A 16165-nucleotide genomic window follows, 5' to 3' on the forward strand; every position below is an offset into this window, starting at 1 on the left:
TTTTTCTGTGTAGCCCTGACTGTCCTGGAACTCAAGAGATCACCTACTTCTGCCTCCCAAGTGTACCGATTAAAAGTGTGCCACCACTCAAAAGAACCCCTCCTACTTCCCTTTCTCTCTCCCTCTTCCCTTCTCCCTCCCTTTACAGATCTACCTGTGTTTGCCTCTCAACCCTGGGTTTAAAGGCATTTGCCACCGAGCCTATGATAATAAAAGTTTTCTTAACTGGGGTTTGTGTCTGTTAAGTGTTTAAGCTCACAAGTTTAGTTTGATCACGGTCCTTTAGAAGTGAATAGGTATGGATAAAAGCACCTCTGGGAAATAGGATAACAGTTTGTTTTTTTGAGACAGGGTTTCTCTGTGTAGCCCTGGCTGTCCTGGAACTCACTGTGTAGACCAGGCTGGCCTTGAACTCAGAAATCCTCCTGCCTCTGCCTCCCAAGTGCTGGGATTAAAGGCGTGTGCCACCACTGCCCGGCAACAGTTCTTTTTAGAAGAAGCGCCTGCGGAAAGTAAAAGGTGTGCACAGAAAGTGCATCTTTATTGCTTCCTGACCTGAACAACAGCTGATACTGGAGTTTTCAGAATTCAGTGTGACTTCTGACTTAAGGAAGAAAAGATTGAGTCATTTGATCTTTTCCCCAGGATGGTCCCTCTGTTCGAATTGTGTATGGGAGGGATAACTGTCTTGTAACCTAGTTATGGCTGACAGGCAATTTGGGGTACTAACACCCTTGTCACAACTTTTAAGATCCTCAGATTTGAGTCTGGTGGTATCCTGAAGAACCTCACTTTAGGATGGGAGGAAACCATTATCGGTGGGAATTTGAGCAGTAGGTGACACCTGTAGAAAGGAGAAAGAGACTCGAGTTCTCCAGTCCATTCATTATTGTGGGGTCTGAGTAGCAGACGGGGCTTGGAAAACTACAGTAGTAAAAAGTCCATTCAGCAAAGGTAATGCGCGGGAAGTTGCAAGTTTTCCCGCCTCGGACGGGAGCGTGACCTCTGACGTAGAAGCTCCGCCTCCTTAGTGGGCGGTACGTGGGCTCTGTCCTTTATAGGATGACGACGCGTGTGAGACCGGAAGGAACTTAGAGATTTCGCCTGGATCTTGCCTCTAGAGTGGAGGGACCGCTGCCTCGTGGGGGCCACTCTTCCGCCGTACGCCGCGCGACGTGATGACGACACTGGTCCCGCCCTCTACTCTGGTCGTGCTCTGGAGTTCATAAGTCGTGCCGCGTGCGCAACGGTAGTGACGCGTTTTACTCGGAGTATGGCGGATACCGGCTTGCGCCGCGTGGTTCCCAGCGACCTTTATCCCCTTGTGCTCGGCTTTCTGCGAGATAACCAACTCTCGGAGGTGGCCAGTAAATTTGCAAAAGCGACAGGCGCTGTGAGTCCTTGGTTTGGTCTGCGGGCCGGGGTGGGGCGATAATCTAGGCCTTGGCAGGTTTAGAAGTCAAGGAGGCGAGGTCTGGGGTCTGTCAGTCCAATGTCTGCGAAGCCTCTCTGCCGATCTTCCTAAGGCTTGAGGTCTCGGTATCTCCGTCCAGCATGTCTGACTAGGTAGCTCCGAGTCTTCCCGTTTTTACTTGGTGAGTTTTGCAGCGGTGGCAGGCGTGGGTCCCTCGTGATCCAGGACATGTGGCGATAGATCCCTCCGGGAGCATTGGGTTGGCGGTGCCTGGTTCTTCTGTACTTTTTGTTGGACTTACACTTGGTTGCAGTTTTACCTGTTAGTAATGAAGGCTAGGATTCTATTTGCTTATACACTTAAAAGAAAATGAGTGAGTGCAGGGATCAATTGTGTAGTAACGAAAGCTATGATTTCATTATTTGCTTATTTATTTTTACAAAAGAAGAAAATGAATGAGTGCAGGGATAAGTCGCTTTCAGTATACTGTAGGAGGAATGAGCATCCTACCATGTCAAGTTGACACTGAACTTGGAGCTCCAGGTAGTGATATAAAACAAAGGTAGGCTTAGGCCAGCCTCTGCGAGATGCATGGTCCCGGCAGCCTTTTGTTTGAGACAAAGTTCATATAGACTGAGGATGGATGGAACTTCAGTTCTCATGCCTCAGCATCCTCATGCTAATGCATGCCTGAGCACTGCAGGATGTCATCTAGTTTACAGAACTTGGTTTTGGCCTTCAAAACAAAGAGTTCCTCTGTGTGTAGCCCTGGCTGCCCTGCAACTCACTTTGTAGACCAGACTGGCCTTGAACTCAGCTCTGTCTCCCTCTGCCTACCAAGTGCTCAGCCCAATATACAGCTTTTGAGTGACTTTAGATTCACCAAGAGAAAAATACACAAAGCAGTAATCCCTTTGTAGGCACACAGGAACCGTGGGATGAGTGGCAGCTGTTATGTAAGAGCAAAATAAAGTGATGGAATGTGAAATGTTTAGTCTGCATCTTAGGAAAAGCTCTAGTGGGGGTTAGGGAGATAGCTCAGTGGTTAAGAGCACTGACTGCTCTTCCAGAGGTCCTGAGTTCAATTCCCAGCAAACATGGTGGCTCACAACCATCTGTAATGGGATCAGATGCCTTCTTCTGGTGTGTCTGAAGACAGTGACAGTGTACTCACATAAAGTAAATAAACAGATCTTTAAAGAAAAGCTGTGGTGTTCTTGGAAACACCTTGAAAGACTGTAGACATGTGATCTTTACAGTGATGATAGCATGACTGAAAATTTAGGTTTCTTTATTTTTATTTTTGAGAATGTCTCATTGTGTTACCCTGGCTAGCCTGGAACTCACTATGCAGACTAGACAGGCCTCACAGAGATGCCCCTGCCTCTGATTCTTCAGTGTTGGTATTAAAGGCTGCACCACCACACCTACCTTTTTTGTCCCTCCCCCCACCCCCCCTTGTTTCTGTGGCCGTTCCTGACTTGGAACTTGGTTGGCAGGCCTTGCCCTTATGATCCTCATGCATTAGATCCTGGGAATCTTGGGTTACAGGCCACCAGACTTTTTGAGGCAGACTGCTTCTTTGTAGCAGAATCAGGGGATTTTTGCTACAAGAGGAAAGGATCAGATCAGTCTCATAGTAAGGGAGTTCTTTCAGACAGGACAGCCTGGCATGTGATCTGGTAATAAATGCTCACCCCTAGCCCCATGTGCTCTTCACTGATGGACCATCTTCCAATGCCCTGAACTCTTCTTCCCTCCCTCCCTTTTCTCCCTTCTTAAGACAGGGTTTCCATATGTAGTTATGTCTGTCCTGGAACTCACTGTGTAGACCAAGCTGACTTAAACTCAGATCTGCTTGTCTCTCCTTCCCACATGCTAGAATTAAAGGCATGTGCCACCATACCTGCTATCTTCTGTTTGCTTATAATTTATTTATTCTTTTTTGCACATTGGTGTTTTTGCCTGCGTGTATGTCTGTGTGAGGGTGTTGAATTCTGGAGTTCAGATTGTAGAGAGCCGCCATGTGGGTGCTGGGAATTGAACTCAGGACCTCTGGAAGAGCAGTCAGTGCTCTTAACCACTGAGCCATCTCTCCAGCCCTGCCTTTCTGACTTTTAAAAATCAATTAATTACAAAAAAAGTTAATAGTTAGAATTATGAGGTAAGAGGTCTCAGAACCCCTTGGATCTGGAGTTAACAGGTAGTTTTGAGTCTCCTGATGTGGGTGCTGGTAAATGAACTCAGGTCCTCTGGAAGAATAACATGTTCTAACGACTTAGCTATCTCTCCAGCCCCTCAATTAAAACTTGCTGAATCCTTTCTAAGACTTTGAAAAGTATGGAAAGGCATAGGGATAGATATACTATAAAGTTTTCATGCTCAAAGTTGGCCAATATGTAAGTGGAATGTTTTTCTCCTAATTTATACAAGTAGGAAAAGTCTTAAGAAGATGTAACATCCATTTCGAATTGAATAGGTAGGTAACATAACTTTTGAGACAAGGTCTCTTTACATAACCCTGGCAGTCCTGGAACTCTGTTTATAGTCCAGGTGGGCCTTGAACTCACTGGTCTGCCAGCTTCTGTCTTCCAAGTGCTGGGACCATACCTGGTTGACAAATTACATTTGATCAAGGAGATGTGACCCAGAGAAGCACAATACTTCCTTAACCAAACTTCTTTTCTTACAGACACAGCAGGACGCCAATGCCTCTTCCCTCTTGGACATCTATAGCTTCTGGCTCAAGTAAGCGTTCCTTGTTGCACTGGGGCTGTTTGCTCCCACTAGGTGGGCTGGGCTGTGTTCCTTGGTTTAAGAAGGTTCCGATCCCTCAGAAGTCAGCCTAATCTACATCAGCAGGTCCACCAAAGCCCCAAAGGTGAAATTACAGACAAATGGACCAGTAACCAAGAAAGCTAAGAAAGAGACTTCATCCAGTGACAGCAGTGAGGACAGCAGTGAGGAAGAGGACAAAGCCCAAGGACCTCCCACACAGAAGGCTGGTGAGGCCATGTTGAGTGGTTGGGGTGGGAGGGGCGGGATTCCAGAGAGAATGCCTGACACCTGCCTGGAGGGCCTATTCTCATGGGTACCTATACTTCCTTCTACTCAGCCGCACCTGCCAAGCGAGCCAGTGTGCCTCAGCGTGCTGGGAAGGCAGCAGCCAAAGCTTCAGAGAGCAGCAGTAGCGAAGAATCCAGTGATGAAGAGGAGGAAGAGGACAAAAAGAAAAAGCCTGTCCAGGTTTGTAGTCTTGGTTGTAAGGAGGGCCTCAGAGGAGTTTGGAAATGAAACTGAATGGGACATCTAGCTTATGGTCGGGTGGTGGAAGCTGCCACATTGCATAAATTCTGGGGGCTTTGAAGGAGATGCTGAAGTTGAGGTCTGGAATGATGGGGTCCAATGATGGTAGATGGGATTCTCTTCCTCTACCCAGAGACTTATTGTACTTTGGGGATACTGTGTAGCAACCTGAGAATACAAGTGTTTTGCTGGGAGCTGTTGACAGGATTATGTCCAGAACTGTTTTATCAAGCAGTTGATCTCTGTTTTTCGCTGTTTCAATATTCATATATTGTATCTTCTTTGAGTTTTTCTTGCCCTTTCAGTGGGCTCCTAAAAAATAAAGGCTCCAGGCCAGCCTGGTCTACAGAGCAAGTTTTAGGACAGCCAAGGCTACAGAGAACTCTATCTCAAAAAGAAAACAAAAAAACCAAAAAATAAATGCATCTTCTTGTCTTTTGAGCACTTAGGGGCTCTTGTTGTCCACATGTGTGTTTTGATTGTTTGAGACAGAGTTTCTCTGTGTAGCTCTGGCTGTCCTGGAACTTTTGTGTTGAGCAGGCTGGCCTTGAACTCCCAGAGTTCTTTTCCTCCCACGTGCTGGGATTACAGCAGCTTGCCACCATCTTTGTTCTCTCTTGTTTTAGCCGAAAGCAGTTAAGCCCCAAGCCAAGGCAGTCAAACCTCCTCCAAAGAAGGCAGAGAGCTCTGAGTCTGAGTCTGACTCAAGCTCAGAGGATGAAGCACCCCAGACCCAGAAGCCAAAGACAGCTGTGGCAGCTAAAGCTCAGACTAAAGCCCCAGCCAAACCAGGTATTTGTGTTTCTGGGAGGGGAGGGTGGGCCCAGTGTGAAATGGTATGTTGCTGAACCACAGACGTTCATAACTTCCCTTTAGCCAGGCTTGAGACAGGTCTTTGGCTGTCCTGGATCTCCCAGGCTAGCCTCAAACTCAAGAGATCCACCCACTTCTGAGCAAATGCTTTTGCCTCCCAACTGGTGGGATTAAAGGTGTTTGTGCACCACCACACCCTGCTAAGCCTGGGAAATTTCTCCAGACCCTGTCTCAAAGTTTTCGGGGTAAAAATAAGGCTGTGGGGATACATATACTTGCTTAGCATGTCTGAGGCTCTCAGCACTGCACACATGTGCATGGCCAGGCACCGTGAGTGCATACCTCTAATGCTTGCAGTCACATGTGATTGCTGTCAGTTTAAGGCCAGCTCAGTCCATTCAGCAAGTTCCAGGCCGCTCAAAGAGGGAAAAAAAAAAATCAGAAACGTAATTAACTTTATGGCTAGGGCCAGTATGTAAGAGAAGCAAGTTTTTTTGTTTTTTGTTTTTTGTCTTTTTTTTTCGAGACAGGGTTTCTCTGTGAAGCCCTGGCTGTCCTGGAACTCACTCTGTAGGCCAGGCTAGCCTCAGGCTAACTCTCGAACTCAGAAATCCGCCTGCCTCTGCCTCCCAAGTGCTGGGATTAAAGGCATGTGCCACCACTGCCCAGCAAACCTTTTATTTTCCTTTATTTTATTTATTTATTTATTTATTTATTTATTTATTTATTTTTGTGGGGCTTGAAAGATGGTTAAGAGTACTCAGCACTCTTCTGAAGGTCCTGAGTTTAATTCCCAGCACCCACATGGGATCTCACAACTGTCAGATGTATTCTTCTGGTGCGGAGGTGTACATGTAAACAAAGTAGCCATGTATATAAAATACATAAATAAATCTAGTAAATAAATACAATGCATTTTATTTGTAAAATGTGCATGTCCTTGTACATTCCAGTGCCCCATATACATGCAGGTGACTTCAGGGGGCTAAAGGCTTCTGGGATGTGGGTGCTGCGAACTGAACTCATGTTCTGTAGAAGAGCAGTAAATGTTAAATGACTACTGAGCCATTTCTCTAGCCTCTTAATTTTTATTTTATTATTTATTTTTTAATCTTTAATTTTTTTGTTTGTTTGAAACAGGGTTCTTGTTTTTCCTTTTTTGGTTAGTTTTTTGAAACATAGTTTCTCTGTGTACCCCTGGCTGTCCTGGAACTAGCTCTATAGACCAGGCTGGCTCAGAGAGCCACCTGCCTCTGCCTCTTGAGTACTGCTTTAAAGCCATGCCCCAACATTCTCAGCTAATTTGAATTTTGATTGAGGCTCTAAAAACCCAGGCTGGACTTGAACTCAATCCTCTTGCCTCTGCCAAGGGTGTATGTATCATACATACTTACTTGTTTGTTGGGTAAGGTTAGGTCTCATGCTAGTCCAGTGGCCTAGAACTAGTGATTCTCCTGCCTCAGGTTCTGGAGTGCTAGGATTAATAGACATTTCTTAGCTTAGCATAGTTGTATGCACCTAAGCTCAACCTAGGGTTAGAGCCCCAAACCCAGCAGACACATGGTGGTATGTGGTAAGTAATCATTGTCCTTTAGGCACACAGCCCACGTGTGCTCTCTGCTGCTCGTCATGGCCATTTTCCTCCTGTGCTGTCATTGCACACAACTGAGCTGTTTCGTCCTTCTGATGGATAAAGACTGCAAAGAAAGGCTTCACGATGGGCGTTTAAATGGTTTATTGTATTTGTGGGTGAATCGGAGCATAGCTCACAGCATGCATATAGTAGAGCTTAGAGAACAGCTTGAAAGAGTTGGTTCTCGCCTGTTACTATATAACGTCTAGGCTTCAAACTCAGGTCCTCCTTTACCTGCTGAGCCATTCCACTAGCCTTAAAGCGACTCTTTAAGTCCTACGGTAGCCATTTGAAATTTCCCAACTTGTTTAATACTGCTTTTGTTTCTCAGGTACACCAGCGAAAGTACAGCCTAAAGTAGCCAATGGCAAAGCAGCAAGCAGCAGCAGCAGCAGTAGCAGCAGCGATGACTCGGAGGAAGAGAAGAAGGCAGCCGCACCTCCCAAGAAGGTTAGGGTTGTAACTCTGTAGCAAGGATGACATTAAGGACTTCAGGGTGTGTGTGTCTCTCCTCTGTCAGGATTGTTTAGGAAGATGTTTTCCTCTAATGTTAATTTTCTCTCTAATGAAGAATGCACCTAAAAAGCAAGTCGTGGCCAAGGCACCAGTGAAAGTAACTGCCACCCCTACCCAAAAGAGTTCCAGCAGTGAAGATTCTTCCAGTGAAGAGGAAGAGGAACAGAAAAAACCCATGAAGAAAAAAGCAGGTGATTGGACAGGGGCATCAGTGTCCGTAAGCCAAGTCCTGGTGCATAATGACTAGCTTCTTCCATAAAGGGATCCAGAACAAGCAGAGAGGAGTCACACCGCCTCATGTAACCAAGTGACCCGCTGTTGGGACTGACTTACTAATGCAGCCCACATTCTGCAGGAAGGGACTAAGCCCTGTTTTAGATAGACAGATTCAAAGAATTTAAGTACTTATTTTCTTTTCTGATGCTAGAGATTAAATCCAGAGCTTTGTGCATGCTGGGCAGGATTTGTACTTAGGAGATATACCCTCAGTCCTGTGCATATTTTTCTGTTACTCAGAGACATGGTCTTACTATGTAGCTCTGACTGTCTGGGAACTTACTTTGTATACCTGGCTGGGCTTGAATTCAAACATTTGTATGCTTCTGCCTCCCAAGAGCTGGGATTAAAGGAGTATATCACCCCCAGACCTGTTTTATTTGATTGCCTATTTACAATATCTTCCCTCTGTAGCCTATGGCCTCAGATTCACAGCAGTCTTCCTGTTCAGCCTTATGAGTGTCAGGATTGCAGGCATGAACCGCAGTGCCTCCCAAATGCATGTTTCAAAACTGTGTTTTAAACAGGTCCCTACAGTTCAGTTCCACCACCTACTGTTCCTTTACCAAAGAAGTCCTCGGGAGCCCAGTCTCCAAAGAAAGCTGCTGCACAGACACGGCCTGCAGACAGCAGTGAGGACAGCAGTGATGAGTCTGGTGAGGCCCAGGGAAGGGTGAGGAAAGAAGTGCTGTGCCTGTGTTGTGACTGGATACTGTGTGCACTGTCACACTTTCCCAGTGCTCTCCTGCTTGGCTTGCAATTCTAGACCCATCCTAATGTCACAATTTCTCCCCAGATTCAAGTTCTGAGGAAGAGAAAAAAACACCAGCAAAGACGGTTGTCTCCAAGACACCTGCCAAACCAGCTCCAGTGAAGAAGAAAGCAGAGAGCTCTTCAGACAGCTCAGGTAATGCTGCCCAGACTCTCGGGCTAGTGGGTACTCACTGCCTTGGGCTGCTGTTACAGGACTCCCTGAATGTGATTTGGGGAGCTGTTCATTCTGTCTCCTCTCTCCAGATTCTGACAGTTCTGAGGATGAAGCTCCTGCCAAGCCAGTCAGTACCACCAAGAGTCCCTTAAGCAAGCCAGCTGTCACTCCCAAGCCATCTGAAGCAAAGGCAGTGGTAACTCCTAAGCAACCTGCAGGCAGTGGCCAGAAACCTCAGAGCAGGAAGGCGGACAGCAGCTCCAGTGAGGAGAGCAGCTCCAGCGAGGAAGAGGCTGCCAAGAAAAGTGTGACAACCCCCAAGGCCAAGGTGACAGCTAAAGCAGCACCCGCCAAACAGACTCCTCAGGCTGGCGGGGACAGCAGCTCAGATTCAGATAGTTCCAGCAGTGAAGAGGAGGAGAAGACACCTAAGCCCCCAGCTAAGAAGAAGGCAGCAGGTGCAACCGTTCCCAAACCAGCCCCTGTGAAGAAAGCAGTAGCCGAGAGCAGCAGCAGCAGCAGCAGCTCCTCCGAAGATTCCAGTGAAGAAGAGAAAACACCCAAGGGCAAGGCCACTCCTAAGTCCCAGGCAAGCAAGGTCAATGGCACTCCAGCTTCTCAGAATGGAAAAGCAGGCAAGGCAAGTGAGGAGGAAGAGGAGGAGGAAGAAACAGAAGAGAAGAAAAAGGCAGCTGGGACCAAGCCAGGCATGTGTCTGTAGAATCATCCCCTGGGTTGTGTCCTGTAATACTGGAATGTACTGAGGGAGGGAGGTGGACAGGGAGCTAGTTGCCTCCTGAGTTCTGGTGCCAGGTTCCCAGGAGGCCTGGCTCCTGAGCCTCACTTTGTTTTGTAGGTTCAGGCAAGAAACGGAAGCAGAGTGAGACAGCAGATGAAGTAGCAACTCCTCAAGCTAAGAAAGTTAAGCTCCAGACCCCCAATACGTTTCCAAAAAGGAAGAAGGCACGTTGCACCACGTCATTCTCAGAACCTGGCCCTTTAAACCATAGATTCCCGGGACAATTTCATGGTTCAGTCTGGTCTGATACCATAGGCTTTTAAGGAGAGCTGTTAAATCACCAATTTAACGTTACTTTATTCTTTATTTTTTTCTCTAGGGAGAAAAAAGGGCATCTTCCCCTTTCCGAAGGGTCAGGGAGGAGGAGATTGAGGTGGACTCTCGAGTGGCAGACAATTCCTTTGATGCCAAGGTAAGGGCTCTTTGCCACTTGTGGGACCTGGGAGGGAGGGTAGTTGTCGGTTCAGGTTGCTGGGACCTCATGGATTAAAATGTTTTGAGAGGGCAACAGAGGAAGAATACGACAGGCTGTTGGATTGTCTTCTCTGTAATAACTTCATTATGTATTTACCAGCGAGGTGCAGCTGGAGACTGGGGTGAGCGAGCCAATCAGGTTCTGAAGTTCACCAAAGGCAAGTCCTTCCGGCATGAAAAAACGAAGAAGAAGCGAGGCAGCTACCGCGGAGGCTCCATCTCTGTCCAGGTCAATTCGGTCAAGTTTGACAGCGAGTGACCTGTGGTCATCTTGGGCAAAGGAAGGGCGATGCTGGGAGGCTGGCACTCACCTCCAGTGGACCCACAACTCAGTGCTGTCGGGAGAGAGCTGTGCTGAGGACAGTGTGGAGCAGGCCTGAGCCAGTCCCAGCTGCAGGCCGCAGGCTCCTACTTCTGCACTGGCTTGGTTTTGAGCAAGGATTTTTTTTTTTTTTTTTTTTTTTAAAGAAATCTATTTGGTTGTCAATTGCTTTCCTGTTCTGTGGGTCTTCATACTGAGAAATTGTATATTTTATATTAAATCATGTCATACAGATTTTTGTTGTGATTTTCAGAGATGAGTTCCACAGATTAAAATCTTAGCTATTGCCTAAGGTAAAGCAGGATGTCATGTGGTAATAATTTTTCCTACTGGAGGATTCTATTTGAGTGCACAGACCCACATTTGATCTCTCCTTCCCTCAAGTGGCACTGACGTAAGTCCTGTGGTATCTGCTAAGCGTGCCCTGTGCTCATCTTCGTGTATTGGGGCCTGACAATGAAGCTTCCAGAAGCCAGCGTGCATCTGCCAACTTTGGGGGATAAAACTACAGTTCTTGGTACAGAATCCTATTAAATTGACAGGCAGGATTCTCAAGTGTGAGTGCCAGGTAACTGTCTCGTTTTGTTCTCAGTAGCTGTTACTATTACACGTTTACAGTACTTTTTAATTTTGAAGTAAGCTTTCCTGACGTTGAGAGGCATTTGCAACAACTCGACTGTTACTTGACTGTTGTCTGTTAAGTTCCTGGATGTATTTGATCTTTTTTTTAACACTATCAAGAACAGAATGGTAAGTTCCCACATGGTTGAGTCACGGTCAAGGAAGTGGAACTGACAACCCCTGAGCCTTGGTGTGAAGTAGGTACATCCTGGGCCCTGTGGTGAGGAGGAGGAAGAGACAGAATGGTGAGGTTGAGAGGGATCTGAGCAGGACCGTTCTGTCTTGAAGTTGGTCCATGGGAGTAATTATGTCCTGTTTAAGTTGGTCACCTGACTGTTAGTACCTTAACTGTAATGTTGCTGATGCAGACCAGCCAGGGGCTGGGAGGCAGAGCTGGCCGAGAGCGTGCTTGCCTAGCATTCGTAGACCGGGTGTGATCTCCATCACCACAGGAAGTGGATGAGCAGAGAGATTCCTGGGCCAAGGGAGTAGACTAAAAAGCCGTAGGATGCAACCAACTCAGACAGAGTGAGGGAAGAGTGGGGAGAGCACCCTGGCTGGCCTGTGAGAGCAGACACCAGGTTTCATGTATGAAAAATGAAGGCGCCACAGCAGCCTCCCCTGTTTGGTTTCCATGGTCACCTGGTAACCTGCTAAAGGTAGCTGGCCATGGCAGCTCCTTGAGGACATCTGCATGGTCAAAGCTCTGTCTTACTACAAAACAATAAAATGAATGGTTCATGGTGTGTTCAGAGTTGTATTTTTGTGTGTAAGGCCTCAAAGCTTTGTACAAGTAGGGGGCTGGGGCTAAGACCTGTTTGAGTTCACTATAGAGGCCCTAGGTACCTTTTCTGGCCTCAAAGCTCCCCACCCCACTCCCTTTTTAGTTTTGTATTTTGAAGACGGTGTCTGCCATGCTTCACTCCTTTCAGGACTTAGTTGAGCTAATGACCTGTGAGCCAAAACTAGCTCTGCTACTTGTGCTTGCATCATCTAGAGGCTAAAAAAAAAATTATTTTTACATTAAATGCCTTATTTTAGCCAGGTGATGGTGGCCCACGCCTCAAATCCAAGCACTTGGGGGAGGCAAAGGCAGGAGGATCTCTAAGTTCAGAGGCCAGTCTATTCTACAGAGTCTATAGACAAGAGTTTCTCTGTATAGTCGTGGCTGTCCTGGAACTCACTCTGTAGACCAGGCTGCCCTTGAATTCAAGATACCTGCCTCCCGAGTGCTGGGATTAAAGGCTTGCACCTGTACCATGTAGCACATTTTTCTGAAGTACCTTCTTAAAATTATTTGGGTTGGATAGCTTAGCAGTTAAAAGCACTTGCTGCTTTCAAATAGCACCTCAGTTCAGTTCCCAGCACCCACATCCCTAACTCCAGTTTCAGAGGATCCAGTGTCCTCTTCCAACTTTGGGCACTGATCACACGTGTGTATAAACATACATGCAGGCAAACTCTAAAGTTAACTTGTGTGTGTTGGGGAAACCACCACAGCTGTGGTCAGAGGACAGCCTTAGGAGTCAGATTTCTTCACCAGGACCTGGGATTCAGTGGCAAAATGTCTTTAGCCCTTTTTAAAGACAGGATCTCATGTAACCCAGGCCCCAGACTCACTCTGGAGCTGACCATGAACTGATTTTGCTGGGTGCTGCAACCGGCCAGGTTTTTTATGTAGTGCTGGAGATCAAAGCCAAGACCTCATGAATGGTAGGGCAATACTCCAACCGAGTCACATCCTGAGTCCTGATATAATACTCTACAGCTGCTAGGAAACAAAGACTATTCTAAAGGTTTACGTTTTCATAATTCCAGCCCTCTGAACCTGCTTAAACTGAAGTTACTGAAGAGACCAGGAGGTGGTGCTCTTACCCACTACATAAGCCTATTCCTACTGTGAGCTTTTAAATATAGATATAAGACAGGCACTCGATTGAGGCTCTCTGGTTCTGGAGAGTAGTGAAAGGAGACCTCAGCTCTATGTGGTCACCTGATACCTGAAAGCCAACTACAAGCAATATGGCTTGTAGAAGTCAGGGCTTTCATGGAACCCTGTGGCCTATCCAAGTAAAGATACAAAGAGGGAATACTGATTGACTTTAGTGGTTGAGCAAGAATTATGTTTTAAGTGAGATTGTCTAGAGAGTTTTAGATAAATAGATCTATCTCTAGCCCCTAGAATATTTTTTTCTTAATGTAGAGATGCATATGTATGTGGAGACCAGAACCAACTTCAGCTGCCATCCTTTAGGTTCTGACCACCTTTATTTTCAGGACAGAGTCTTATACTTAACCTGAATCTCACTGACTGGGCCAGGCTGGCTAGTCAGCAAGCCTCAGGGATTTATTTCAAGTGCATGCTACTATGCTTTGACAGGTATAGACCAAGCTGGCCTTTAACTCAAACAAATCTGCTTCTTCCTAGTTCCCAGAGTACTGAGATAAGAGTATATGCCATCACATTCTGCAACAATTGCTTTTTGAGACAATGTCTCTCTAGACTAGAGAATAAGATATTCATAGAAAAGAACAAACAGGTTCTAGTTACTTTGAGCCTCTAAGACATCCATGGTATTGTAGCCACTCCAGAAAGGGCAAACATTGGTCTAAGGATTGTCAGTTTAAGAGAGATGTATGAGGTAACCACTCAACATCAGGAAACAAACTAAGGGGCCTGTCCGCTCCAGGCCCTGCAGCAAACAATAAGTGCCAGTTTCCTTTGGTCAACCAGGTCATACCAAGCAGGCAAGAAAATCACAACTGAGTATTTTTGATTTTATACATGCTACAGAAGGAAATGCAGCTTTAGACCTGGCCATAGATACCTCTCACGTTATCCCCAAAAGTTGAATGTTACAAGTTAACTACTGGTGTTTATGATCCTTTACACTCAGAGACAGTGGGAATAATCTTGGGAAGAAGTGGATTAACTTTTCAAGGATTTATTGTGGAAGGGGTAGTGTGAAAAAGGAGATGCAAATGAATGCAGGGGATAGAATTGCTCAACTGTTCTCTCCTTACGTAAAGAGCAAGGCCACTCCAATAGAAAGGACAGGGAGTACTGGAAAACATGAGTTTTGGCAAACAGTGGTTAATGATCAGAGACCCAAATTAATGTTATAAATGAGTGGTATTGGCATAGAAGGTTTGCTGGATATAGGAGCTGATGTTAGTATACTTCCCCAAAATTCTCGGAATCCAGATTTGCCAATTGAGAATGTTTACACACAATTTATAGGAATTGATAAATTATCATGAATAAGACATAGTGTCTGATGGATTACCTGCGAGGGATCAGAAGGACAAACAGGGAAGTTGAGACCTTATGTGGTTAACATACCCATAAACTTATAGGGGAGGGATCTTTTGCAATTCTCCTGGGGAAGGTATTGATGTGGGTGATCAAGAACCACCACAATCTGTGCTGCCCATTATCCAAACACAGGACATCTCAAATATTGAGTTTCCAAATTTATAAAAGGGGCTACCGCTGGCATACCAACATCCTTACCCCTAATATGGTTATCAAACAAGCCTGTCTGACAAGTGCAGTGCCCCCCCGCCCACACCCCAAAATGTAGGCACTTGAACAACTACTACAAGAGCAGCTGGAGGTTCAACATATAGAAGAGTCCACCATATCTTATGGTGTTCCACGGAATTCCCCTGTGTCTGTCGTAAAAAAGAAATCAGGAAAATGGAAGATGATAACTGATTTAAGAGAACAAGGTAATTCAACCAATGTGTCCTTTACAGCCTGGACTTCCTTTACCATTGTTGTTACCGAGATCATGGCTTATTATAATAACTGATTTGAAAGATTGCTTTTTTACCCTTGTACGAGCAGGATAGGGAAAGTTTTGCTTTCTCAGTACCTACTCTGAATAATAGTCATCCACTAAAGAGATACCACTGGAAGGTACTTCCACAGGGAATGGTAAATAGTCCAATTTTATGCCAGCATTTTGTGCAACAGCCACTAGAAATTATTTGTAAGTAATTCACTCGATCTATCATTGATCATTATGTGGATGACATTCTGTTGGCTGATTCTGACAAAGATGTTTCAGAAACTATGTCTAAGGTAACACAGAGAATTCTGCCATTCTGGGGATTACAGATTGTTCCAGGAAAAAAAAAAATACAAAGAGGAGATTCACTTAGTCTTTTGGGTTACAAAATCAGTCAACAAAAAAAAAAAAAAACTCAACCACAAAAGATACAGCTTCATAGGGACCAAGTGCAAACTCTTAATGATTTTTAAAAATTAGTGGGCGATATTAACTGGCTGATGTCTACAATTGGGTTAAGTACATATAAGTTAAGTAATTTGTTTCAAACGTTACAAGGAGATTCAAATTTAAACAGTCTAAGATATCTAACAATGGAAGCATAAAAAGAGTTAACTCTTGTAGAACAGAGACTGTGACAGGCATCTGTGGATCGGATTGATCCTAAACTTGATTGCATTCTCCTCATTTTATTTTCAACTTATTCTCCTTCTAGGCTCATTATCCAAAGAGAAGATAGTATTATGGAATGGATTTTCTTAGCCCATAAACAAAGTAAAAAATCGAGAACATATATAGAAAAGATTTCTAGCTGGGCAATGGTAGCGCACGCCTTTGATCCCAGCACTTGGGAGGCAGAGGCAGGCGGATTTCTAAGTTCGAGGCCAGCCTGGTCTACAGAGTGAGTTCCAGGACAGCCAGGGCTACACAGAGAGACCCTGTCTTGAAAAACAAACAAAAAAAGAAAAAAGAAAAGAAAAGATTTCTGAATTAATTATAAAAGGTATAATAAGATTATATCATTATATCAATTGTCAGGAACAGATCTGGCAGAAATTGTAATACCTCTTTTTTTATATATATTTTTTCTTTATTTACATTTAAATGTTATCCTCTTTCTGTGTTTCCCCTCCCCCCACAACCCCCATCCCATCCCCTCTCTTCCTACTTCTGTGAGGGTGTTCCTCCACCCATTCACCCACTAACACCTCACCTTACACTGGGGCATAAAGCATTCACAGGACCAAAGGCCTCTTCTCCCATTGATGG

At 45.4% G+C, this 16165-nt stretch overlaps 1 protein-coding gene across 2 annotated transcripts; it reads left to right on the top strand.

Moving 5' to 3' along the window:
• Positions 1 to 1231: 1231 nt before the first annotated feature.
• On the top strand, positions 1232 to 10779 carry Nolc1 (nucleolar and coiled-body phosphoprotein 1). 2 transcript variants are annotated; one of them, XM_028774169.1, is made up of 13 exons: positions 1232 to 1393; positions 4107 to 4162; positions 4274 to 4419; positions 4530 to 4660; positions 5347 to 5512; positions 7498 to 7616; positions 7738 to 7873; positions 8486 to 8614; positions 8755 to 8865; positions 8976 to 9593; positions 9743 to 9849; positions 10005 to 10097; positions 10260 to 10779. In XM_028774169.1, the coding sequence occupies exons 1-13, from the start codon at positions 1274 to 1276 to the stop codon at positions 10416 to 10418; spliced, it is 2091 nt and encodes a 696-aa protein (XP_028630002.1). In that variant the 5' UTR covers positions 1232 to 1273; the 3' UTR covers positions 10419 to 10779. The 2 variants fall into 2 exon arrangements, with proteins under 2 accessions (XP_028630002.1, XP_028630010.1); XM_028774177.1 differs by having other exon boundaries at positions 4277 to 4419.
• The last annotated feature ends 5386 nt before the right edge of the window (positions 10780 to 16165 follow it).

This window comes from Grammomys surdaster, unplaced genomic scaffold (genome assembly GCF_004785775.1).
Source record: "Grammomys surdaster isolate TR1022 unplaced genomic scaffold, NIH_TR_1.0 66, whole genome shotgun sequence".
NCBI classification, from domain to species: Eukaryota; Metazoa; Chordata; class Mammalia; order Rodentia; family Muridae; genus Grammomys; species Grammomys surdaster.